At 31.1% G+C, this 27,423-nt stretch overlaps 1 protein-coding gene across 1 annotated transcript in view; it reads right to left on the bottom strand.

Annotated features, from left to right (window-relative positions):
- Positions 1-1,497: 1,497 nt before the first annotated feature.
- Positions 1,498-27,423, bottom strand: part of LOC134683066 (uncharacterized) — a 28,126-nt gene continuing 2,200 nt past the window's right edge. Inside the window, exons 3-21 of the mRNA XM_063542112.1 lie at positions 27,196-27,340; positions 24,936-25,036; positions 24,501-24,521; positions 23,872-23,898; positions 23,133-23,197; positions 21,644-21,795; positions 21,063-21,166; positions 20,620-20,630; positions 19,845-19,983; positions 17,467-17,590; positions 16,716-16,813; positions 15,286-15,402; positions 14,747-14,812; positions 12,808-12,971; positions 11,576-11,684; positions 10,952-11,008; positions 9,031-9,132; positions 7,753-7,833; positions 1,498-2,172 (exon numbers count right to left, since the gene is read on the bottom strand). Of these exons, the coding sequence (XP_063398182.1) occupies positions 2,062-2,172; positions 7,753-7,833; positions 9,031-9,132; positions 10,952-11,008; positions 11,576-11,684; positions 12,808-12,971; positions 14,747-14,812; positions 15,286-15,402; positions 16,716-16,813; positions 17,467-17,590; positions 19,845-19,983; positions 20,620-20,630; positions 21,063-21,166; positions 21,644-21,795; positions 23,133-23,197; positions 23,872-23,898; positions 24,501-24,521; positions 24,936-25,036; positions 27,196-27,340 (1,794 nt within the window). The 3' untranslated portion in view covers positions 1,498-2,061. The remainder of the gene's footprint in view (positions 2,173-7,752; positions 7,834-9,030; positions 9,133-10,951; positions 11,009-11,575; positions 11,685-12,807; positions 12,972-14,746; positions 14,813-15,285; positions 15,403-16,715; positions 16,814-17,466; positions 17,591-19,844; positions 19,984-20,619; positions 20,631-21,062; positions 21,167-21,643; positions 21,796-23,132; positions 23,198-23,871; positions 23,899-24,500; positions 24,522-24,935; positions 25,037-27,195; positions 27,341-27,423) is intronic.

Genomic DNA, 27,423 nt, shown 5'->3' with positions numbered 1-27,423 from the left:
CAGCATCCCATAAGGAACATTCATGCTATGTTTGGTTTTATTCCATTCAGTGGTTCTCTAAAAGAAGTCATTTGTATGCATTTCCCATAGGGTCCTATGTTAAACTAAGTCCCCGGCTGGCGGCTATCTTGGATGATGGATCAGCAACAAAGTAACAACACTTGGTCAGCACCTCATAAGGAACATTCATGCCATGTTTGGTTTCATTCCATTCAGTGGTTCTCTAAAAGAAGTCATTTGTATGCATTTCCCATAGGGTCCTATGTTAAACTAAGTCCCCCGCTGGCGGCCATCTTGGATGATGGATCGGCTACAAAGTAACAACACTTGGTCAGCACCCCATAAGGAACATTCATGCTATGTTTGGTTTTATTCCATTCAGTGGTTCTCTAAAAGAAGTCATTTGTATGCATTTCCCATAGGGTCCTGTGTTAAACTAAGTCCCCTGCTGGCGGCCATCTTTGATGATGGATCGGCTACAAAGTAACAACACTTGGTCAGCACCACATAAGGAACATTCATGCCATGTTTGGTTTCATTCCATTCAGTGGTTCACTAAAAGAAGTCATTTGTATGCATTTCCAATAGGGTGCTATGTTAAACTAAGTCCCCGCTGGTGGCCATCTTGGATAATGGATCGGCTACAAAGTAACAACACTTGGTCAGCACTCCATAAGGAATGAATATTCATGCTATGTTTGGTTTCATTCCATTTAGTGGTTCTCTAGAAGAAGTCATTTGTATGCATTTCCCATAGGGTCCTATGTTAAACTAAGTCCCCCGCTGGCGGCCATCTTGGATGATGGATCGGCTACAAAGTAACAACACTTGGTCAGCACCCCATTAGGATAATTCATGCTATGTTTGGTTTTATTCCATTCAGTGGTTCTCTAAAAGAAGTCATTTGTATGCATTTCCCATAGGGTCCTATGTTAAACTAAGTCCCCGGCTGGCGGCCATCTTGGATGATGGATCGGCAACAAAGTAACAACACTTGGTCAGCACCTCATAAGGAACATTCATGCCATGTTTGGTTTCATTCCATGCAATGGTTCTCTAAAAGAAGTCATTTGTATGCATTTCCCATAGTGTCCTATGTTAAACTAAGTCCCCCGCTGGCGGCCATCTTGGATGATGGATCGGCTACAAAGTAACAACACTTGGTCAGCACCTCATAAGGAACATTCATGCCATGTTTGGTTCCATTCCATTCAGTGGTTCTCTAGAAGAAGTTCAAAATGTAAATTGTTAACGACGACGACGACGGACGACGACGACGACGGACGACGGACGCCAAGTGGTGAGAAAAGCTCACTTGGCCCTTCGGGCCAGGTGAGCTAAAAAGTCATTTTTTTATCTTACATTTATCTTTTGATGTCGTCCCTAACATATTTCAGCTAAATAATAGTCTTTTTTTATGTAGATGCAAGTTGTTTTTTTTTCATTTTGAATATTAATCAAAAAGGAAAAAAGGAATCATACAAAATAATACATGTACAGGCAATTGTTAATTTTTTATTTCAACTTTCAAAACTCAATCAGTGAATCAACAAGATATAATAATCATCATTTAAATCTAAGTAAATCAAATTAGTAACATTATTAATAAATATAAATTAACAGAACTTGTATAAATTCCCCGATACAAGATGATAACTAGTAAATAATGAATCACAGATATGGTAAATAACACATGACCTAAATGACACTGAACTTCATTACGGAATAGATAATCCCATTTGTTTGGTTACTTTCCCTCAAGCAATCATAGATATTTTAAAAAGATGAAGCACTTGTAACAGAAACATAAAATTCTTCTGATTGTATAGAATAAGATGATGGCAATGAAATTATAATGTGTGTTTTTTATGGGAGTTTATTTAACCTTAGCAATAATGTTTGATGCAGCCATAAACAACCATGGCTAAGTCTCCAATCTACACAGTTTTGATATTCATTGTAAGACCACAGACTTAGTTACAAAATATTTCACTTTTATAACAATGTAAATTAAACATAATTAACATATTTAAATTCATATATTGTCATTTGTCAACAATATTAAACCATTATTGCCTTGGACACAATGCTTGCTTTCTTCTTTTTTGAACTGTTCTTGTCCTCCATGAAATCTTGACTATCCATCTGGCTATCAGCTAAATCAAACTCAGTCTGAAAAGAAGTATTTTTTTTCAATTAAATATATCATCTATCTAAATAAATAGGAAATTTGTCCATGGGACGCAGATAGTGATGCCCCTTCTTGCATATCATACAAGTGAAACTGTGAGCTACTGCTCACTGATGATACCCCCGCCGCAAGTGGATAATATTAATAGTGTAAAAATATGCAAGTGTTCAGTAAACAGGAAGTTGTCGAGTGATGAATCTGAAAACGCATCACACTGTAAAGTGGACTTAAATAAACCCTGAAACCAAATTTCAGAAATCCTTGTATTGTAGTTCCTGAGAAAAATGTGACGAAAACTTTCAACTTGGCTATCATGTGAAAAATCATACAAGTGTTCGGTAAACAGGAAGTTGTCGGGTGATCAATCTGAAAACGCATCACACGGTATAGGTGACTTATATAAATCCTGAAACCAAATTTCAGAAATCCTTGTATTGTAGTTCCTGAGAAAAGTGTGACGAAAATTTTCAACTTGGCTATCATGTGTAAAATCATACAAGTGTTCGGTAAACAGGAAGTTGTCAAGTGATCAATCTAAAAACGCATCACATGGTATAGCTGACCTAAATAAACCCTGAAACCAAATTTCAGAAATCCATGTATTGTAGTTTCTGAGAAAAATGTGACGAAAATTTTCAACTTGGCTATCATGTGTAAAATCATACAAGTGTTCGGTTAACAGGAAGTTGTCAAGTGATCAATCTGAAAAGGCATCACACGGTAAAGCGGACTTAATTAAACCCTGAAACCAAATTTCAGAAATCCATGTATTGTAGTTACTGAGAAAAATGTGACGAAAATTTTCAACTTGGCTATCAAGTGTAAAATCATACAAGTGTTTGGTTAACAGGAAGTCGATGAATGATGAATCTGAAAACGCATCACACGGTATGGCTGACATATATAAATGTTGATACCAAATTACAGAAGGGTGGATGTATAGTTCCTGAGAAAAATGTGACGAAAGATTCATGGGACGGACTGACTAACTGAAGGACGGACTGACGGACGGATTGACAGACAGAGGTAAAACAGTATACCCCCCCTTTTTTAAAGCTGGGGTATAAAAATGTTAGAAAGGGACAACATAACTAAAGAACATGAGAAACTACCCAAATTTGTACTTTATCTAAGTTTTGTGGTAATAAGAACTGTGTAACTTTCATAACATTTGGTTGAGGCACATTAAAGTTAGAGAATGGAAACAAAAAACTCAGCAATATTTCCATTTTTAAAGGGAATAACTCCAGAACAGTGAAGGTAAAACCACCAAAATTCAAATTTCATCTGTGTTTTATGGTATTAAGTATTGTGGTTCATAACGTTTGGTTGAGGCTTGCTTAAGGGCTTATACAATATGGTTTTCTTTCCATATTGAAACTTTGCTGACAATTTGCATATAGGCTATTGTTTGCCTGATTAAATCAAATATGTAATAAAAATATACCTTCACTTGCTTTTTTTTTTAGTAAAATGAGGATGAATTCTTATAAATTTGCTTAAAATTTGGATTTGTGGATGTATTTTTCCTTTCGACAAAAAAAAAGTATTTGTAAATTTTGTTTTATATAAATGTTCTTTAAATTTATGCAATTTGGTTTTTAAATAACTCATATTTATAAAATTTTCATGAATGTAGAAAAAACTCATTTTTTGCTGTATATTTATCAAATTTAAAACAAAGAATGTGTCCATAGTACACAGATGCCCTACTCACACTATCATTTTCCATGTTCAGTGGACCCTGAAATTGGGGTCAAAACTTTAATTTAAAATTAAAATTACAAAGATCATATCATAGGGAGCATGTGTACTAAATTTCAAGTTGATGTGACTTCAACTTCATCAAAAACTACCTTGACCAAAAACCTTAACCAAAACTTTAACCTAAACTTTACACTATCATTTTCTATGTTCAGTGAACTGTGAAATTGGGGTCAAAACTTTAATTTGTCATGAAAATTAGACAGATCCTATCACGAGGAACATGTGTACAAAGTTTCAAGTTTATTGGTCTTAACTTCATCAAAAACTTAAACCTTAAGCGGGACAAACAGACGAACAAACACAGACCAGAAAACATAATGCCCCTCTACTATCGTAGGTGGGGCATAAAAATTACAATTTAGAGGGCAAATTTTAAAGAAAAGTGAAGCAACTGCCCACAACTTTTATTTTAATTAAATATTTTCAACTGAACAATTAAGAAAATGATTATAAAAAGTCCCTTTAAAAAATAAAAATAAGAAGCCTTTAAGGTGTTCTCTTCAGGGCTATTCCATTAAAATGTATGTGTGAGGGTAGGAAATGAAGTCTAATTATTGAATGTGGGGCGTGGGTCTTTTTTCAGTATGTGTCTTTTACCATCATGCAAAATTATCTAAAAAATGGTTCTTGGTTGTAAGAATATTTTGAAATTTCCTCCCTTCCCTTCCATGTACATTTTAATGAAATAGCCCTAACTGAGAATAACTTGTATGTTCACATGTAACTGACAAATTATTAGATATCTGATAAACAGATCACAAATTGTATTCACCAGTGAACACAAATCTAGATAAGTTGCAAAACCTATAAAATAAAATAAAATGTGTTCAGTAAAAATTGTTCACTCATGATTGAATGATTCATGGATTAAACAGTTACAAGTATCATATCATTTACTCATTATTGTGTTACAACATTTAAAAGGGGTGATCAGTGATAAAACAGTACCCATTTATATTGAATGAAGTGGACTGCTAAGGGACATACCATTCTCATTTGGATATACCTAGTTGAAATGGACTTAACTATTTGGGGTAGTTCATTTTACAGTTGAATGTCCCTTAAAAAAATAGACTTTACTTTTATGGAATGTTTCAATGTATAACAATTCTACCTTTTTTCAAAAATGGACTACTTAGGTAAACAAAGTAAACAAAACCATACAATGACAACTAATGCTTTAGCGTTTCTCAAGTATATCTGTGGTTACAGTGTGAATGATGTAACAATTGTACTGCAATGTTTTATATACTAAATATGTTAAATTTGAAGAAAAATTACTTTATTATATATATGCATTACAATAAATGGAAATAATTTGAATTCTAATTTTATTTTGCTTTAAAACTTAATATGCATAAATGTCTGAAATAAAGCTGTAAATCTAATGATTTGTTAACATCCCCCAATCTTTTTTTTTTACACTTTTAAGAGTTTATTAACAACTCCATAAATTACTGACACATGTGAATGACTTTTATGGCTACATTTTTTTTTTTTCCAGAGACATGTTTTGTTAAAATAGAATATAATTAACATGTACAATGGGTATATAAATTCATTTCAAAGGGGGAAAATAGCCTTTCAATAAAAAAAAATAAAAATATATAAATAAAAGCGATAAACATATTCCAAGCTTCCTGTTCACATTTTTTTTAACAGCAAGGTTGGTTATCTAAAAAGAAGATTAGACAATTGAAAAAATCTCGGGGGCAATAACTCAAACTACAGGTCAACAGATCTTTCTAAAATTTTCAAGTTGATAGAGCTTGTTACATTATCCCTTAGCTATAGCTTTTCAAGATATTTTCCAATAGTTGAACTATGAAAATTGTTCAATTTTTTTTAAAGTAATGTTGGTTGATCTTTCTGAAACAGAAATCACACAATTCATTATATATCCTATAGATCATAAGATGAAGCAGAAGATTATAATCCATTGCTGTTTAAAGGGAGAAGACTTTTAGAAAAAGGTTTACAGAAGTAGCTGACTGACTTTTTAACTGCGAACAGAATATTGTTTCTATAACTAAATATATACTGCAAAAATGTAGAAAGTGCTTTTAAAAGTCCCCTTAAGGAATAAAAACAAGGAGTCTAAAAAGTGTTCATTTCACTTTAGAATAACTAGTATGTTCACAGCACTGACAAAGTATCTGATTCAACAAATGACAAACTTTATAAACCAGTGAATGCAAATTAAGATTATAGCCACAACATGAAATTAAAGAAATGTGTTCAATTAAAAAATTGTTCACTTACCGGTATAATTGAATGTTTAAAGGATCAAATACATCTCTTAATTTTTACTCATTATCTTGTTACGACTTTTTAAAAGGGGTGACCAGTGATAATTAAAACAGTAATCATATCTATTTTATGAACTGGACTGCTAAGGTTCATACCATTCTTATTTGGATATACCTTTTTGAAATAGACTTAACTTTGTTGGACAGTCCATTTAACAGTTGGATGTCCCTAAAAAAAAATTACTTTTCTTTTTAATGTGGAATATTCCATTCCAAAACAATTTTAACTTTTCTAAAAGATTGACTGCCTATGGCTATGTTAGGGCTGGTCCAGAAAATATTATGTCCCCCCAGGGAAGGCAATTTTTTTTAAATTTTATGTGGGTGGTTGTATTTGAAATACCAAAATGCAAAGGGAGTGTTGTTCTTATTCATTTTTATGTGGCGTCCCTTCCTAGGGACATATTTTTTTTATTGAACATCACTTAGGAAATGTAAAAATATGCAATACAATGACGAGCACTAATTCAGTGTTTCCCCAGAATTTTCGATGGCACTGTGATAAGCAGGTAAATCGTTTTTCAAGTTGTAACTGTAACGATTTTTATACTAAGATAAATCAAATTTGATAAAGAACTGTATTTACAAATATGTATTTTTTAACAGAAATGGAAATAAGTAACCTTTTAACTATATAAAGTATTAACAAGATGCTGTCAGATTGACAGTAAACCAGATTTTACCCATGAAATTTATCTGGACCCCAAACAGGATCAATTAAAAACAAAATTAAAAAAAACTTTTTAGGGTTCAGAAATGGAAATGTCAAAATCAGGACAAAGGGTTTTCCAGTTATTGCACGGTGAACGTTCTATGTATCACTTTTTCACTATTTAAAGGTCTATTACTCGACAACATTGAAAGGTAAAATTGTGAAAAACAACATATCTTAATTGGGGACGATTTCTTATAAGGGCTGTTCCAGAAAATACAATGTCCCATCACCCCCGTGATATTTTCCACTTGTATCACATGTTTTGGAAATAATTCCAGAACTAGATTTCAACCAGACTAAGACATGAGAAGAATACATCCATAAAACAAAAATTTCATTATATGAAGATGTTAGTTTAAGGATTGCATCAGCATGCATCTTTATATTTTGTATGGTTGTGCATTGTTTATCAGTTTATAGTTGTTTTATTGACTTGTCAATTTTCAACATTTTTTTAGTTTTGGCCGTAGTGTTTGTTTTCATTTACATATGTTTTTAGGGCTATTCCCTAAAATGTAAATGGGAGGTTAGTTTAATCATTGAATGTTGGTAATGGGTCTTTTTTCAGTATGCATACCATTATTCAAAACTATCTAAAATTGGTTCCTGGTTGTAGGGATATTTTGAAAGTCAATTCCTACCCTCCAACTTTTTAATGGAATAGCCCTTAATATCTTCTCCCTCTTTTTCTCATTAATTAAAGCGATAACCCTATTTAGTTTGTGACATATACATTTACAAATAACCTTATCCTTTTTTGTTCAAATTACCTCATCAACTTTTGATATAGCCCTTTTTCTGCTTTTCTTTGTGTCATTTTCTTGGCAGGGATGTACAACAGCTGATTCAACCTGAAGACAAAATAAAATAATAGATTAAATTTGCCCAAAAAATAATCCAAAGTAATGAAACATCCAGAAATTTGTAAATTTGACATTAAGGCTGTTCCAATAAAAACATACATGACACCCAGGGAAGACAATTTGAAATCTCGTCTATAGATAGGTAACAAGTATCTGCTCTTTGGTCCGGTTGTTGTCTCTTTGACATATTTCCCCATTTCCATTCTCAATTTCATAGTGGAAAGGTAAGCAAAATACTAAAATTACTCCTTTTTAAAGTAATTTCCCTGCTACCATGTATATTTAAATGGAACACTACTAAGTAAATAATTTTTAATTAAATGTATAGCCTTAATCCCTCATTTTAACACAAGTAAAACTGTTCAATAAATAAATGAGTGTTATATTTATATAATGTCTAAAAGCTGCAGACTGTGTCAGAGGTTTGGGTTTGCCAACAGAAATTTGGGACCATTAATTTCAAACCTTGAAAATTGGTATTTGCTGCTCCTTGGTAAAACATGTATAGTAAGAAGCTGGAACAATGACCTTTTGAATCAACAGTTTGAATAATTTGTTTCATTACATGACAAGAACTTTTAGGGTTATAATTTTTGCATTATTTCTGTGTGCACTGTTTCTGAATCACTTTATATTATTGGTATACTGATGATGAGCTGATACGCCTTGTTTTCTTTTATTTTTTATTGGCAAAATAACTCAGAATAGAGAAAAATGGTCCAAAAAAAATAAAGAATACAAAATGAAGACATCCCCCACACCCTTTTCCAAAGACCTTCTAATCTTTGAACATACCTTAACATAAATGCTCTAAAGTTAGAAGGATGAAGACATTTTAGAATTAGTTTTTAAGTAATAAGTAAATGGATAAAATTTGAGTTATCTTTCTTGGTATTCAAAGGTGCTCCTACCAGCAGACTTTATATGCACCATAGATTGAATATGAATAAAATCCCACACCTTGGTAACATAAAATCAAAAACTAACATAATTGATAGAATGCTTACATCAATAGATATAAATGATTCATCAAAGTTTCATGCAAACTGAAGGTTCAAGGGATTTTGAGTTATTATCCCACATGTTGACAGATCAATAGATGAACAGACGGAAAGAGTTATACCATAATACGTCCCATATACTGATGTATAAAAAGCAAACAAAACTATGAACATAATGAAGTACCTCTACATTCTCCTTGTTTTCCTTTTGTTTTTTACCCCTTCTTCCTTTTTTCTTAGGTCTAGATAATTCAATATCTTCTGTCATTGCAGAAAGCTGTTCTATCTGAAAGTTAAAAAAAAACTTTTTTCAATTCAACATTAATTATAGTATTTCATCTTCATAAACTAGAAGTACCTATTAATAACAGCAATGAAACTGTGACTGGATCAAAAAGATCTGTTTACGTATGCATTCATTTTCAACTTACTTTAATTCAACCATAAGGAACAGATTCATTAAATTTAAATACCAGTACTATGGATCTATTTTTACAGCGTATTAAAGTTATAATATAGCCATTAACTTTGATATTTTGTTACTTCTTGCTTTTAATATCTAAAAGTAATTTTGGTTTTCCAACGCTTGTCTTATCAGTTGCTTATTCTGAAATTTGTGAAATAGTAATCCAAAATCTATATCCATTATTCTATCTACAATGCTCAGTCATTTTTTAAAAGAAAATAAATTACAAATGAAGAAACAAAATATTTTATAATGCATTATGAAAAGCATACATAATTAACAAGGAAAATATCTTGAGTATGATATCTATTTTGTGGGAGGCACTAACTAGTTAAATATATGTGTTTGTTTTTTGTAAGAATCATAAATAACATGAAAAAAATCTATATTATAGCTTTGGGTCTAAAAAAAAATCTTACCATGCATTTAATCCTGAGTATATTCACACAATTACACCTCCCTTATGAACATACAGCATAACAAGACTGTAGTCTCTCTAAGGACATAATTATGAACGATCATTAATAGCTGAGTTTTTACTTAAAAGGATGAAACAGCCAAGAAATGAATATCTCATTTTTCAGATTGATATTCCAAATGAAATATTAATTGCAAGGACCTGGCTTGAAAACTGTGAGAGGACATAATTATACAAAAAATTGGCACTGTTATTTGTAAATTTTGCTGAAAATGACTACATTCCAATACCTAGGTAAATGGGGATAACTTAAAATATTTGTAAATATTGGAACACTCTGTGAAGTTTCTGACAGGGATCTGGATTGATATATTTGTGAGAGTTGAAAAAAATGTCTAAAAAATTTGGGTAACTTTTCAGCTTTTTCATCTTTTATTCACTAAGGTGCATCCTCTCTGTAAAGTTTCAAGAGTGTGATTTGAAAACTTATGGGAGTTGATTAAGATATGTGCCGTGTACTATCAAACAAGTCTTCTGCACACGACTAAATGAAACATTTTATTACAACTAAAAAAATAATTCAACCAGACAAAATGTCTTCAGATCAGAACATTTTCTTTATATAAACTACCTTTCAAACCACACTAAAGTGCCAGTTTGCCTGTATCAGGTTGTGATGAAAACATGACAAACAAAAACACACTCCAGTTAACATTAATTTCAGTTCCTAATATGTAGTAATGCTTGAAAATAAGTCTCATTTCCTTTTCCTATTCTGCTTAAAGAAGATATAATTTTGTTCAAATGCACTGGAAATTAACATTTTAAAACCAATTTATATCGTAGATACTTTATTTCGCTTTTAGCCCTTTTTAGCCTATTTCGTTGCGATTCAAATTTAATTTGCTATTCTCAAATTAACTTGATGTAGCTGAGTAAGGAAAATTCAAATTTTACATAATCAGGATGATTTATATTTGCAATATTTTTCTACTTGCAAAAATAACAAAATAAATTGCTTAACAAATTTAGTTGGTTTATAGTATTTTGAAATACCACACATACAGAAATGAAAAACACCATGATTTACTCATGATAATGGAAACTACAAAAACATGATTTAATAGGTTATCAATTTTTTTTCTGATCATGTTTTGATTTTTATTCAAATTGGCTGATTTTTTACAAAGAGCAGCATTTAATAACTAAAACAAAACATACAGATTTGTTTATGTCTTTCTTCTGCAGAGGCTTTTTAAATTCTCCATCATCTTCAGTCTGAAAATAGTAATTATTCATTAATAATCAAAAGCATTAAATCTAATTGTAATAAAGTATAGAGTTTCTTCATAGTAACATTTTATAAATGAATAAAATTTATTTGTACTCACTACAAAACAAGAGAGCCTCCTTTTGGTCCTATTTCTAAAGCTCATACAAATAAATTTTATATTTTCCGACAACTTACATATATTGTGTATATATTTGTATTTTCTGTAACATATATAGAGTTTTTAATTTCACTTTAAAAGAACTTAAATTAAAGTCATAAAAAACATTTTTTAATCAAATGTATCATAAATACATCTCAAAACAAGATATTGATTTGTAGGTTTTAAAGGAAAACAGTTGAAATATTTACAGATATATTTCCTAGATACCTAGTATTAACCTACATGGTTTGTATTTCTAATATTTTGTGTTGGAAATTATGTATCTTCTTTAATTCATTTTTCTTATCACAAAATTTCTCGTGTCATTTTTATCTAGCACCTGTCTATAAGGTGCACTGTTGCACCTTCTCTGTATCATCTTTTATAGACAGGTTTGATAGTACACACTTACCTCTTCATTCATTGATGTGTCAATTGTAGGTTTCTCTGTTGGCTTTCTTGTAAGATATTTCTTGAAACCATCTATTTTCACTTTCTCCTTGTCAACAGTTTTTCCCAGCCTAAAAAGTTTAAAATTCACTAGTAAACACTTTTCCCCGTTGAAACTTAATAAACATGAAATCATATAAAATCTGCACAATACAAACGTAAGAAATAAATAATGATTTTGATAGTTTGTACAAAACCTAATCAATGATTTGTTAAATGTATAAGCTTCTGAAAGGACATATCTTCTAGAAACCAAAAAATAAATATATTAGTCAAAATTGCACAACAATGTAATAACTGTTATAAATGACCAAAGCTGGTATAAAGGAATATCAGATATTTTCAACTATTTTGACTTATATTTGTAAGTCCTATCCTTCTGATCCCTTTTGTTAATTCAAGCATTTACATTTGTTCAGATATAAAGTAAAAAGTGCAAAAATTAGTACATTAAAGGGCAATAACTCCAAGAGGGTCATCACATAATTTCTACCATGTAAACTTATTTGAAGAGATTGTCACCTTGCTGATCATTTTTGCTTTTGAAAGTTTGTATCTATTTTTCAAGATAATAGACAAAACATGGTAAAAAAATGGTAAAATTTGTCTTTTTAGAGAATTTGATGAATATGTCAACATTCATACCATTTTTTCTACCTTCACATTTTTTTATTTATAAGTTTTCAAAATAATTGACATGTCATACATCTTGGTTGGCCATCAGACACATTTTTTAAACTAGAAACCCTAATAATGATTGTCGCCCAGTCTGGTTAAAATTAGTTTCAGAGGAGAAGACTTTTGTAAAAGTTAACCACAACAGAGGACTACTGAGACAGACCCTTGTGAGCTTAAAATGTGCAATAACCTATCATAAAGAAAAATAATCAAGTGTCTTTTAAGTTTAATGTTTTGCTTCGAAAAATGTTTTAACAAAGATATTTGATACATCAACATGCTTCAGATTTATTTTGGCATGTGATTTTTTTTCCTTGTTTTTCAAGCAATCAATCAAAAGTGTAAAATTCTGTCTTTCCATGTACCATGCATATATTATAATGAACCCCCCTCCCCAACTACTTTTTTACACTTGTGAATTTAATCAAATCTAAAATCTTCTTTACTGTGTAGAATAGTAATACAAGGTACCATTAACTATAAATAAACAAATAAAAGTCACCAAACATAACATACTTCTTATTTTTCCCACTGCTCTTTAAGAAACCTTCTTTTTCAAGTCTGTTCATGAGACCTTGAGCTACACTGACTTCTACACCAAGTCTTTTGGCCAAGTTCGGTGCTAAAACTCTGCTTAGTTCTGGTACAGCCGTTAAAGTTCTTCTCCATAAGCATGTGGCCTATAAATAATTAAAGGAAGATAATTATCTCAGAAATAACTGAAATAGGTCCTATTTCATTTCTAAATATCAACAGCCAATCATACATATAGCTGAGACTGAGCAGCAAATTCCAAACCTATGACATCAGTTTTGAACTGTCTAAATATTTCATGTACGGTATAATGGCAACTTTCTATTTGGAATCTTATTTTAAAGTAAAGCCAAATAATGAAAGGCAGTATTTTTTACATCATCAGGTTTAGTATTTGTGACCTTGCTTTTACCAATCAGGTTAAGTATTTGTGAGCTTGTTTTTACTTAAATAATGTGCGCTCTAAGAACCTAGCTATGTTTATTTTGTTAATTTTAGCCACATTAGAGATATAATTGACAATGAAATTTGATTCTGGTACTGAACTTAACCCTTTTGCCTATGAGTCCCGGTTTACCGGGATTCACGCTTCAAAGCTTCAAACAGCTGACGATGAGTCCTGTTAAACCGGGATCCGAATACCTCTTTTATATTTGCCTCTCAAAACAGTGCAAACATGAGTTATCTTTCTTTGATGAATACCTGGATAAGTGTAAACATGGTGCTTCTGTTTGTTGAAAACCGCGTCAAAATCAGAAGAAATTTATGAATTTACGAGAATTTTAAATGAGGGAACTCTTTATTTGAAACAATATGGAAGAATTGAAGCCAAACTAGTAAACTTTTTTGACATAAATGTTGTTTTATGTACAAAACACTTGGAATGGACATCGTTCAGTGTGTGGAATTAGATACAGCCTCATAAAATTTTTCAAAATTTGCCGTTTTTGGTTAACAAAAATTATGATTTGGGGTCAAAGAGCAGAATTTTGAGAATTTCACCTAGATAATGCAGAAAATTTGAAAATTTGAATATTTTCTGAAGAAAAAATTATCAAAACATTAAAATAAAACTGAGAACATGGTGTTAGTGAATGAAATAAATACACAAATAACTACAAACAAGTTTTTATTGACATTTATTTTGAAGATCTCCCACTTGAGTAATAGTAGCCAGGGAAGCAATCGTCTCAGAGTAGCTTCCGTCTGGGCAGCAATGGGTGAAAGGGTAAATGGTACTTTTTCTCTGCACCTTGTGTTACCCATGGATCAAGTTTTAAAAAAACCAGAAGGTCCAGAATTCAAAAATTTATCCTTGACAAATGTTTATCTGATTGCATAGACAAAGTAAACAACAGTTTGAAAGATCAACACAAAGTCGTGAATCTGTGTCATAGCACCTCCTAAATAACATGTGTTATACATGAAATCATGTTATTCTTAAAATGGGATAAAAAAAAATTCCATTAAATTATTACTTTGCTACTTAATTTTTTTATTCTAAAGACAATTCAGTACATGTTTAAATATTTCTATGGAACTTCATGTTTTCCCATTGTTGTGTCAAAGGGTGACTTTAATTTGTTACTATTGTTTTCTGTATACCATGTCCTCAGCAATTTTTAATGAGATTAGTGACATTTGGAAATTTTGCACAGATAGCAATTAGGAACCCTCTTTAATCCTACAGTTTTATGGAGATTTTGCATCTTGGCAGATCTTTAATATGGCCAATGGGGTCTTTACTCAGTAATATTTTTTTTAGACTAACAATTGATATTTTTGAAGACAGTATATTGAAATGTCAAACGTCTTGATTTTTTGTGTTGATTGGCACTCTTTAGTGTGAAGCCTATTCTACATGCATGTCAAAAACATATGAATTTTGGTATCATATATTTAGATTTCTTAAGTATCAAACCTGAACAGCTATAGATGATAAACCGCACAAATAAGGATCAGTTGGCTGTTTGTCTGGACTGTCAATCTTTATAACAAAAAAGGCAAATAATCAAAATTAAATATACATATATGTCTTTAATTAATATTATGCATGTATAATACATAAACTTTAATCAACAATTCACTTAGTATTATACAAGTTTGTACATTTTGTTCTTAAACTCTATAATTCATTTTGTCTTTGGTTTCAATCACTGTTTTCATCAGAATTAAGCAGTGTTTTATTTTCTCCAACATGCAGCATCTAATTTCTTATGAGGATTATTACTATTATCCTAAATTAGTAGTTATCTTAATAATACAAACTTCTTGTGTTATTTGAAACAATATTGTCAATCTTCCGAAATAAATCAAAAAGGATGCTGGCGGAGGCTAGAAAGTTTGCAATAAGTTGAAAACAATTACGTTTCATGTATTTGGATAGTGGATGTAACTGCCATTTTTATTTTCAAATCTTTGTTTCTGAGTGAAATTTAAGAAAACAAAAATGCTACAAACCTCAGAACACACATCACAGAAATGAGCTTGAGGAGCCTCATCTTCATCTTTGATCAAGAAACAGATACCATGCTGCCAATATTTACACACAGCACATAGAATCATTAATCCATCATCCTATACAAAGAAAGGTATATGTTGTTAGTAAAAACTCAGGCTAAATAGCCAATATTTACACACAGCACATAGAATCATTAATCCATCATCCTATATAAGTAAAGATATATGTTGTTAGTAAAAACTCAGGCTAAATAGCCAATATTTAACACACAGCACATAGAAACATTAATCCATCATCCTATATAAGTAAAGATATATGTTGCTAGCTAAACTCAGGCTAAATAGCCAATGCCCAGCAGTTCCATTATTTGGTACCTTATACTAATACCTAGTATATATGGGGTTGTAGGAGGGGTCCTGATCCCAAAATCCCAGATTTAAAAACACGAAATCCTGATTTTCAAACTTAAATAAATTTATATCCAAACATCCCAAAATTCAAAAATAAAGAATTCCCAGATCCTGAAAGGGTCAATCCCAAAGTTCTGATAAAGAAGGTTTTATCCCCTCTCTATCATAGCCCTCTACAAATTCCTACGGTATAAATTAACAAATAGATACACTTAAACGATCAATTTCCTCCTGTTCGTACTGAACACTGTTTTCAGCAAATAAACATCTAGATTCTGGGGCCTTTTATAGCTGACTATGAAGTATGAGTCTTGTTCATTGTTGAAAGTTGAAGTGACCTATAGTTGTTTTAAATTTCTGTGCCATTTGTTCTCTTGTGGCGAGTTATCACATTGGCAATCATACCACATCTTCTTTTTTTTATATATCAAAAACGTTTAAAGCTATTCCAATTTGACTTGTACCTTTAAAAATTCATTTATTGAAGCAGTTGATTTTCTTTTTAAAACAAGGAATATGTTTCGCATCTTCTATATAATCAATACATTTTCTACATATTTTTCACTTTCATTTTGGGCAACTCTTTATAAATGTGCCAATTCACCAGTGACCTATTCTCTTATGTACTATTAAAAATAATAATGGATTCATTTATTTTCTATTTTCTTGGGTACCAATTTTCGTGGATTGAGGAAAACTTACATGTTCGTGGATCTTTGATTTCGTGGTTTTGCTGAAATCTACATACAGCCTTTTAAAAATTTGTCATTCGTTGAACATTTAATTTTGAGGTTTAACTGTTCCCACGAAATCCATGAAAATTGGTATCCAACGAATAATAATGAATCCACAGTACTAATTTTCTTCTTTCCATTGCAATCATAACATTCATATTTTACTGTATTTTGTGTTATTTCTTTTTGCACAAACTGTGATATATTTATTACTTATCTCATCATCGTAAACAAATATCTCAAGAGGATATCAATAAGAGATATAATTGTTGTCAAATAATTTACCTCATTCACACCACAAGGACATCTAACCCCTAAATCAGGAATTTCTGATTCTTGACTTCTCTGAGATCCAGTGGTATCAACAGCCATTTCATCAGAACCTAAAAAAAAATAATTTTGTTTGCACAGTTAGAGATATATTCACACCTTTGATTAATTAGACTATTGTCATCAGTCAACATTTTGTAAATATAGATGAATCATGAATCATAAACAGATCTATTTCGAGATGAAGAACAAATACGATGAGGATTTGTATCCACAGGACACAATGCCGTCCCCCTTCCCCTTTTTCACTTTTCGTCTTCTTTGTTCAGAGAACAGTGAAATAAGGGAACATTAATTTGAAATTTTATTTTAGTAGGTTGAAGATCGATGTATACTGAGTTTGAAGTAAATCTGACGACAACAGCATGGTAATTAATCTACCTTAACAAAAAAGTTTAACCTGTAAATATATAGGTTTAACACTATCACATGTTCGAGATTTGTTCATAACCATAATTTAGAATTAAATTTAGATAATTTATTTCATGTATACTATGAAATAAACAACCTTGACCAATAAATTTAACCTGATAAGGAATCAAAACCAAAATCAGAAAAAAATAATGAACTCTACTATAATTGTAGTTGGGCATAAATACGAAATAAAAGTGTTGTATACTCCCTTAAATGGGCTACAAAATACAGCACTAAACTATTGGTAAGTACATACAATCTTTTATAGATGAAGTTCAACAAAAATAGATACCTGGTATTTCAGGACTTTCTGATGGTACAACTGCCTCAAGTGATTTACCATTCTCTGTTTGTCTTTGTGGTTTCTCCATTTCTATCAGATCATCTTTAAACTGGTAAACCTCTTCGTCTGGTTGCTGTTGAAAACAAATTAACAGCAAAAAATAAGCATGTCTGTCAATCTACTAATTTAACCCTTCCAACGCTTCACAAAAATTTTCTAAAAAATTGGCTGCTGCTGCTGCATTTCTTTTGTGTTCATTTATCAAAACAGTATATTCCTTTTCAGACTGCTGTATCTTTTTTGTTACAAGAAATACAGTCAAAGTTAGTGCATGAAAAATGCTCAGGAGAGCATTCACTGTAATGATAAGCAATTATTTTAGTTAAAATTGTATTGGGATACCTGCATTTTCAGGTAATTAACAGGTACAAGGTGTAAATTATTGTATTTGTGTTGAATTTTGTATAAAAGAGACTTTAATCTTCATTTGTTTTGTTGTTTTATCTGCCATATAAAAAAGAAGACACAAGTTGCTTGATTCCGCAGCATATTGCACCATACACAAAGTATAATGTAATTGTGGTGCAAATAAGTGGCTCCGTCCTCAAAATTTTCAGTCAACCTCAGTTTCCCCCTTTTCTACATCTCGTAAGGATCATTTAAATCATATTTCCCACTTCATTGAATGAAATAAAGACATTCAGATAACAGGCAACCTTTAAACTTATCCTTGTTTTTAAGTTTCGTCATTGAAATGCTGAAATATTTCCTTATTTACAGTGTTGTTTTTAATTTCTGCCATTTGCATTTGTCAAACCATATTTTTATTTTTTATTTTCCTTCTACTGCATGATTTTACCATAAAAACAGGACTTTGTATATCCTCACTTCATTAGAAAAATTAGAAAGGACACAGTGAAAACCGAATGGTTTAACCCTTTCAACGCTACACAAAAAAATAGAAAAATGGCTGCTGCTGCTGCATTTTTTTTTAGTTCATTCATTAGAACAGTATTTTCCTTTTCAGACTGCTGTATCTTTTTTATTATATGAGATACAGAGAAAGTTATTGCATGAAAAATGCTCAGGAGAGCATGAACTGTAATGATAGGCAATTATTTTACTGAAATTTTTATCAGGTTACCTGCGTTTTCAGGTAATTAACAGGTAAAAGGTGTAATTTATTACATTTGTGTTGAATTTTGAATAAAAACTACTTTTAGTCTTCATTTATTTTGTTGTTTTATCTGCCATATTGTAAAGAAGACACCAATTGCCCGATTTAGTAGCGTATTGTACCATACATAACGTTTTATTTAATCGTGGCACAAATAAATAGCTCCGTGCTAAAAAATTTCAGTCAACCTCCGTTTTCCCCCCTTTTTCTACGTCTCGTATTGATCGATCAAATCATATTTCCCACACGAATTTAATGTAATAAACACATTGAGATAACAAGAAACCTTTTAACTAATCCTCGTTGTTAGTTTCGCCAAGGAAATGCTGAAATTTTTCCATATTTACAGCTTCGTTTCCGATTTCCGCCATTTGCATTTGTCAAAATATTTGTTTTTATTTTCCTTCTACTGCATGATTTTACTATAAAAATAGTCGGGATTTCAAGCGCAAACGAGACCTTGCATATATCCTAGATTCAAACGATGAAAAATTAGAGAGAACCCGAATGAAAACCGAATGGTTTAAGAGTCCTAATGAAAAATCCTTTTTCATCGCGGCATATGCCGCGAATAGCAGTGGCGAACGGCGTACGTCATCGCGGCATATGTCGTGTATAGCGTTGAAAGGGTTAAGTGTCTGGATGAAAAATCCATTGTCATCGCAACAAATGCCTTGAATAGCAGTGGCGGAAGGCTTACCTCATTGCGGCATATGCTGTGTATAGTTTTGAAAGGGTTAATTTGAATTTGATAAAACATAGGCAGATTGGTTTATATTGTTGCAGATTCTAAACCAAATGGTATCTTTTAATATCCAAGCGCTACATTTTAACTCAGCTGTGCAGTTGAAAAAAATTGTAAATCTTGTCCTATTGATCATTTTGGTTATTTAAAGGTTTTCTTTCTCTGTAATGGTCTTAAAAGATAATAAAGGAAAACTTTACCTATGGCTAAGATTAAGCATTTGAATATCACAACTAGAATAATTGGAATTCACAAAAAGTTTAAACATCACTTGTATAAAATTTTCATATCATGCACAAATATTCTGATTACACATGTTTTTCTGAAGAAAAAAATATAATTGTTGAAAATCTGATGAAACAACTATCAAAATACAGACTTGTTTACAATCAACAAAAGTGATAGACCACATAATTCTTATAAAAAAATTACTCTGTGACAATTTTGAATGTTTACAAAGTATACCTGTGTTTCATCATCAATAATGTCATCCTGTACATTGATAGTGGTGATTTCTGGTTCTGTTGTTTCTTCTTTGTTTCCATCAACATCTTCATCCTTCATCTCAAACTGTGATTTGTCAGTCTTGATTCTCATTTTAATACTGAAAATATAAATTACAATCATATCAATACAAGTTTTATAAGTTTGGCTGACATGTTAACAATCTTAAACAATTTCATATAAAAAATCTCTCAAAAAAATCAAAAAACACAACTAAATCAATATCTTGACCTTTCAAGTTAAAAAAATAGTTTTAAGAAGCTATCATATATATAAATCTAAAATTTAATCCATTTAACTTTCACTTAAAGTTCCAGTCTTACCATTACTCAAACCATCAAAACAAAAAATAAAACATACTTTGTATGGTTTTGCAAATTATTAATGGATGTTCTGTAATAGTTTGTAACATCTACATCATTTGGTCTCAGGTAAATAGTTGTTTCATTGGCAATCATGCCACTCATCCAAATTTCATATTCACATCCCATAACCTAAAGGCTAAACAAACCCTATATATTTTTTTCTAGAATAGCTCTTAATGTAAACAGACCACTTATATCTAATATGTTTTATAACAAGCTCTATCTAAACCAACAAGTTTAAACTCTGAACTTTCTAAAAAGAAAACTGTAATTAAAAAAAAAACTTTCACCATCGTCTGATGAAAACATAAAGGTCTTAATAACTTATGTATGAAAAAAACAAGAACATGAACAGAACAACTGTCACTTACGTGTGAAATGGCTGTAATAATAAATTTGCATGCATTTACAGAAAACAAATCATTGAGACATATAAAAAAGAAACTTTCTACAACAGTGTTCAATGATTGGAAAATAATAAAACAACATTTCTTTTTCCTAAGTAAGCCATGTGCATTTATAGCTGTTCACCTTCCCAAAAAAATCATTTTGAGTCAGATTTTGAGTAGAAACTGCTGGTTATTTATCTTCTTTTTCTAAAAGACAAAAATTACTATCTACACAAGGCCTAAAGGTACAACAAGAATTTATCATACACAGTTATTGAAAGTTTTAAAAAATGTAAAGCCAATAGTTAAATTATCACTGATCTGTAATCAATCCAGGGTCCATAACTCAGTCAACAAAGATCATGCAAAGTCTCAAAAATTTCTACGTCTTAAAATATAGCACATGATTTTATGATGTTGCTTACAGTTGTGACATCTCCAACTTTTATATTCATAGGTTCTTCTTCAAACTGAAAGCTATCTGTTTGTGCAGCCTTGAAACCTGGAGGTTCATAATCACCAGGTGTAACTGAAAATATAATATCTTGCTAAATATTTTAATAAATATTTAATTTTTATTTCATAACAAACATTAGAAAATTTGGATTCCAATAATTCCTTGTTATATGCAATAAAACAACCACTTTAGGGATACTTATTCATGGTCCCTGAAAATGTGACAATCAAAGTTTGTAACAACTCTGTGAGGGGTCTTTACATTTAAGTAGACTATTGCATACCTTCATTTTCTGTCCTTCACCTTTGGCAACCCACTAAACATTATCAATTTTTTAATTTAACCTGAATACTTACCACATATTTGGCCTGAAAACAAACATGCCTCTCATATGTGGCCTGTAAATATGTATAATTTTCATTCTAAAATGCATTCATTGGTCTTATCTTGGACAATTGTTTTATTGTCTTATTATACCCAATTTCAAATATATTCAAATATCAAGCATAAAATTTGACAAACTAATATAATGGTTAACATGGATCTTACGATCATCGAAGTAGAGAAGCTTCATAGTCATCATGACATCATCAGGTAATGACTTTAATGTTTGTGTCAACACTACAATTGTCCTCAAAAGTCTGATGGTTGCTTTCTTTGTCTCTGATGCTGAGTATGCACTGGATATTTTCTTGTCATTCCTGAAATGGCAAAACTTTCATAATCAAAAATGTTCAAGTGAAGATAACTTTTTAGATAGTGTTAAAAAATTTGATAGGTTATATATGACTGTTTTTATTATTTGAAATTCAAGAGGAGTAAATAAAGGATAAAATTAAAGATATCTTTACAATGGCATATTCAGGGGGTTGTTTCAATGGTTGGAATGCCTCCTAATTTTTTCAATATTTTTTTTCTTACAAATTATGTGAACTTTTCATGTTCGAAGGGGTTGGAACCTCCATTTTCAAAAACAGAACATAAACCCCAATCAACTAATTTTCAAAAACAGTTCAAAAAATGTTTTGCTTTTTTACTACTTTAAGCTGTCATGTTATCACATTTTACATGTCTCCTCATGGTTGTATGTCTTAAGTAATGAGGTTTTACTTTTCCTTTTTTTATTTCTTACATTTTATAATATAATTTTTTAAATATGTTATGAAAATTCTTGCTGTCTGTTTTTATTTCATTGTGATTGACATGTTTTTTGGTTACGACATTGAGTTCGATCTTTTGATTTTAATCGTACAAAGGTCACATGTTCAAAGATGGTAATGCTTGTAATTTAAAAACAATGTGCCTTGATGAGTTTCCTGTCCTGTGAATATTAATACAAAAATAGGGGTACAGTAAAGAGAGATACCATTTGCGAGTCTGGTCTTGAGGAAGCAATGATAGTACTAGGAAGGAGACGACAAATGGCTGACCCCTGTTAAGAGAGATCCATATCTCTTGCACACCCTTGTAGATTTTAAAAAAGAGCAAGCTACAAGGCAGCACTCACACCCGCAAAGTGGAAAGGGATTAATATAAGTTGCAAAACTTCTTTCCCAATCCATTATAAATAAATATGTTTAAACTAATCCACTATAAATAAATATGTTTAAACTAAATAAAGGCTGGAAATAATAACTCAAATAGACTTTCTTACAATCAATCAAAAGACTTTAATTATGGTCAGAAACTTTTTTATAGTAGTTCTAAAATTAACTTGCCAAAGGGAAATAACTCAAAATTTTAAATGCATTATTCAATTGTGCAATGGTTTAGGAATGACATCAAAAGTTAAATGAAGGATAAAAAACTTACTGATCCCCTACCCCCCTATTAACTAAATTTGGGAAAAATTGATTGACCAATAAGGATATATATAAAATCCATGTCAATTCAACAAAACTTTCAGAAATTTTGACCCCCACCCCCAAACTATTTGAATTAAGGTTTTTTTTTTATCCTTCATTGATTTTTTAGTAGCAAAAGCACAACTAAACATGGTTTTTGAATTCAATTTTTATTTAGTTTAAAGTATAACCACCTGTATATGTCGACTCCCCCTTCATTGGTGTAGGAAAACTTAAATGTGTACGACTCGATTACAGTCTGAAAATAAACAGTAAATAAAATGACAAAATTAACATTTCTCTGACAACTATAAACATAACAAAGTACAATAACATCATTCTTTTAACAAATAAAGGCAACTAAATAAAAAAATATCTTCAGTTATACAAACAAAACTTCTGGATACTGAAGATTAGTTGTTGTCGCATATGTGCGTTATTTTCCAAAATTTTGTTCATGTAAATGCAAAAGAAAAATTATATATAATTTGACAATTTGTGCATGCATAAAACAAAAGAGAAGTGATTTAAATTCACATTATTTACAACATTTAGCATCTGGGTTAAATCAGTTGACAAAGAACAAATCTTTTTTTTATATTTGGTGCAGACTGCTTAATATCCAATTTGTACTCATCATAATGGTTGCCACAATTGCAAGGATATACTTCCTTTCAATGGCACCTTAGATCATCCAAGGTTTTGGATTGGTTCTGAGTTGCTCAGTTTTAATTAATATAATATTGCCTTTTTTTATTTTTAATTTTTTTCATTCTTATTAACATTTCCAATGATTTTGTTCTGCTTCTCTTTGACTTAGACTTTAAATTCTGTATTCAGTATTGTCTTCTCGTCATGATGCAGCATTGAATGTCCTGCCAAGATGAACTAATTCAATCGATCATGGTAAATGTGAAATTTTGTTGTACTTACATCAGGATCTTCAGCGTCAACATAGATCTAAAATGTACAAAAATGTTATATAAGAATACATAAAACTGCATGTTCTAGCCCTAAATCTGAATTGCTTTAATTTTCAATATTGCATGTACAAAAATGGCAACAAAATAATGGATAAAAAAAAAATTCACCTAAATCTGTAATAAATATGGTGGTTACAGAAATAACCTTCAATATATTAATATATACTAATGGCTTTTCTATAATTATCATATTCTTATGTTGGTTTTAATGACAAACTTTATAGAACTCATGAATTAAAAAAAGAAGTTTTACTGTATTTTTCATTCAAGTTAATTTGATAAATTGACGGTCACTGTCAAGCAAACTATCCATAGTCATCCAATTCAAAAGTCTTGTAAATGTTTTTTTCTAGATTTGTAAAGTATTTAAAACTAAAATTTGCAAATTCTTATCAGGGTGTAATTTAAAAGTTGAACTTATTCAAGTTGAAAACTATGGAAACATAACTATTTGATAAATTGTGTTTATTGTTCTTGTAGTCTGTCGTATGCTTTCTGATAATAGCTAGAAAGAGTCCATCAGGAAAGCCTCAAGTCCTCCAATTGTTATATTTTTTTTACAAAACCAAATCTACTTACCCCTATAATCAGCATTCTCAGCTGAAAAATAAAATAAAAAAATTACTTAAATTTATTCTATCTAGAATATATTCTGAATATATATATATTAAAATACTTAAATGTAAAGATAATTATCTGAATTCTCTGTAAAATCTCTAAATGAAGAAAAAGACAAGAGTGTATAACAAATCAATCACAGTATTATAAAACAAATGCATCTGATGAAAAAAACTAAAAAAAATATCTCTTATATAATAATAAACATAAGCACAATAAAATGAAATTAAACATACCACCTCACAGACTTAGTGCATCTGAAGTGCTTTTCTGGATTTACCAGGCAAATATTTTATGCATATAGTTCATATGTATTCATGTCATATAAATTTTAAACACACTGTTTTAAAAAAAGTCCAAAAACAAATTTAAGACTGTTTCAAGTAAGCAACTTACATATTTCTTTTCAATGGCATCAAAACAGCCTTTCACCCATTTGATAACTTGACAAGCTCCTGGGCATGAACTATCATCTCTGAGTATCTTCAAGTTCAGGTCTAATTATAGCAGAAAACATGGTTTACTATAATCAGCTATTAGGCTATAATAAATAATAGGTTTGTTTGCCCAAACGCTACCTACCCAGAAAAAAGCTGCCTACTCAAATTCTTTTATTGTCCTGGTTTGAAGAAGTTTTTTTTAATCAAATAGGCATGAAGACTAATAAACATCTGATACTTCAATTTCTTTTTTTGAATAAAACTAGAGGCTCTAAAGAGCCTGTGTCGCTCACCTTGGTCTATGTGAATATTAAACAAAGGAAGCAGATTGAAAATTGAATACAAAGGTCAATAACTCCTACAGGGGTCAATTGACCATTTCGTTCATGTTGACTTATTTGTAGATCTTACTTTGCTGAACATTATTGCTGTTTACAGTTTACCTATATCTATAATAATATTCAATATAAAACAGCAAAATTTCCTTAAAATTACCAATTCAGGAAGCCGCAACCCAAAAACAGGTTGTCCAATTCATCTGAAAATTTCAGGGCAGATAGATCTTGACCTGATTAACAATTTTACTTCATGTCAGATTTTCTCTAAATTATTTGGTTTTTGAGTTATAAGCCAAAAACAGCATTTTACCCCTATGTTCTATTTTTAGCCGTGGCGTCCATCTTGGTTTGATGGCCAGGTCACCGGACACATTTTTTAAACAAGAAACCCCAAAGATGATTGTGGCCAAGTTTGGATCAATTTGGCACAGCAGTTTCAGAGAAGAAGATTTTAGTAAAAGATATATAAAATTTACGAAAAATGGTTAAAAATTGACTTTAAAGGGCAATTACTCCTAAAGAGGTCAACTGACCATTTTGGTCATGTTGACTTATTTGTAAATCTGACCTTGCTGAACATTATTGCTGTTTACAGTTTACCTATATCTATAATAATATTCAAGATAATAACCAAAAACAGCAAAATTTCCTTAAAATTACCAATTCAGGGGCCGCAACCCAAAAACAGGTTGTCCAATTCATCTGAAAATTTCAGGGCAGATAGATCTTCACCTGATTAACAATTTTACCCATGTCAGATTTGCTCTAAATGCTTTGGTTTTTGAGTTATAAGCCAAAAACTGCATTTTACCCCTATGTTCTATTTATAGCCATGGCGGTCATCTTGGTTAGTTGGCGGGGTCACCGGACACAATTTTTAAACTAGATACCCCAATGATGATTGTGGCCAAGTTTCAAATAATTTGGCCCAGCAGTTTCAGAGGAGAAGATTTTTCTAAAAGATTACTAAGATTTACGAAAAATGGTTAAAAATTGACTATAAAGGGCAATAACTCCTAAAGTGGTCAACTGATCATTTTGGTCATGTTGACTTATTTGTAGATCTTACTTTGCTGAACATTATTGCTTTTTTACAGTTTATCTCTATCTGAAATAATATTCAAGATAATAACCAAAAACAACAAAATTTCCTTAAAATTACCAATTCAGGGGCAGCAACCTAACAACGGAATGTCAGATTCATCTGAAAATTTCAGGGCAGTTAGATCATAACCTGATTAACAATTTTACCACCATGTCAGATTTGCCCTAAATGCTTTGGTTTTTGAGTTATAAGCCAAAAACTGCATTTTACCCCTATGTTCTATTTATAGCCATGGCGGCCATCTTGGTTAGTTGGCGGGGTCACCGGACACAATTTTTAAACAAGATACCCCAATGATGATTGTGGCCAAGTTTGGTTAAATTTGGCCCAGTAGTTTCAGAGGAGAAGATTTTTGTAAAAGTTAACGCAGGACGACGACGGACGACGACGCCGGACGCCAAGTGATGAGAAAAGCTCACTTGGCCCTTTGGGCCAGGTGAGCTAAAAAAAGAAAATGCCTACCTACGGTCTACCTACCCACTGTCTCAACCTTTGGGTAGGGTTTGGGCAGACCAAAATTTTTTTTAATGTGGCCTTAGAAGTTTTGAAACAAAAAATGTTGTCCTAAGTATATAAAACAAAAATTCAATTTCATTTTTTGGGGTGTTTTTTTAAGTTTCTTAAAAGAATAATTATTCAGTTCCCAAAAAAAAGGCTCCTCTCATAGGCAATCAAACCACATCTACTTATTTTCATATCATTTTACATTGAATATTCCCCATAATGAAATCTAGGAAACAGTCACACATCTTGTGTACTTACTAACAACTAACCTTCTAAACACCTATCACCAAATGAATGCTCTGGGAAGATTGCTCGTAAATAGGCAATATTGGACACAGCTACAGCAACAAGCTTCTTCACAAATAAAGTTGACTGTTGTTCTGTCACAGTTTCATTTGGAAAAATGGCAGACCACTATTTATAAATATAAAATACATGGTCAGGTCACTTTTTCTTGGTGCATAGATCTTGAAGTCATGTTGATAATTGTCTTATTA

This window comes from Mytilus trossulus, chromosome 9 (genome assembly GCF_036588685.1).
Source record: "Mytilus trossulus isolate FHL-02 chromosome 9, PNRI_Mtr1.1.1.hap1, whole genome shotgun sequence".
In the NCBI taxonomy this organism is placed as follows: domain Eukaryota; kingdom Metazoa; phylum Mollusca; class Bivalvia; order Mytilida; family Mytilidae; genus Mytilus; species Mytilus trossulus.
The sequence above is the reverse complement of the archived record's forward strand: the minus strand, read 5'-3'. Positions and strand labels throughout refer to the sequence as shown.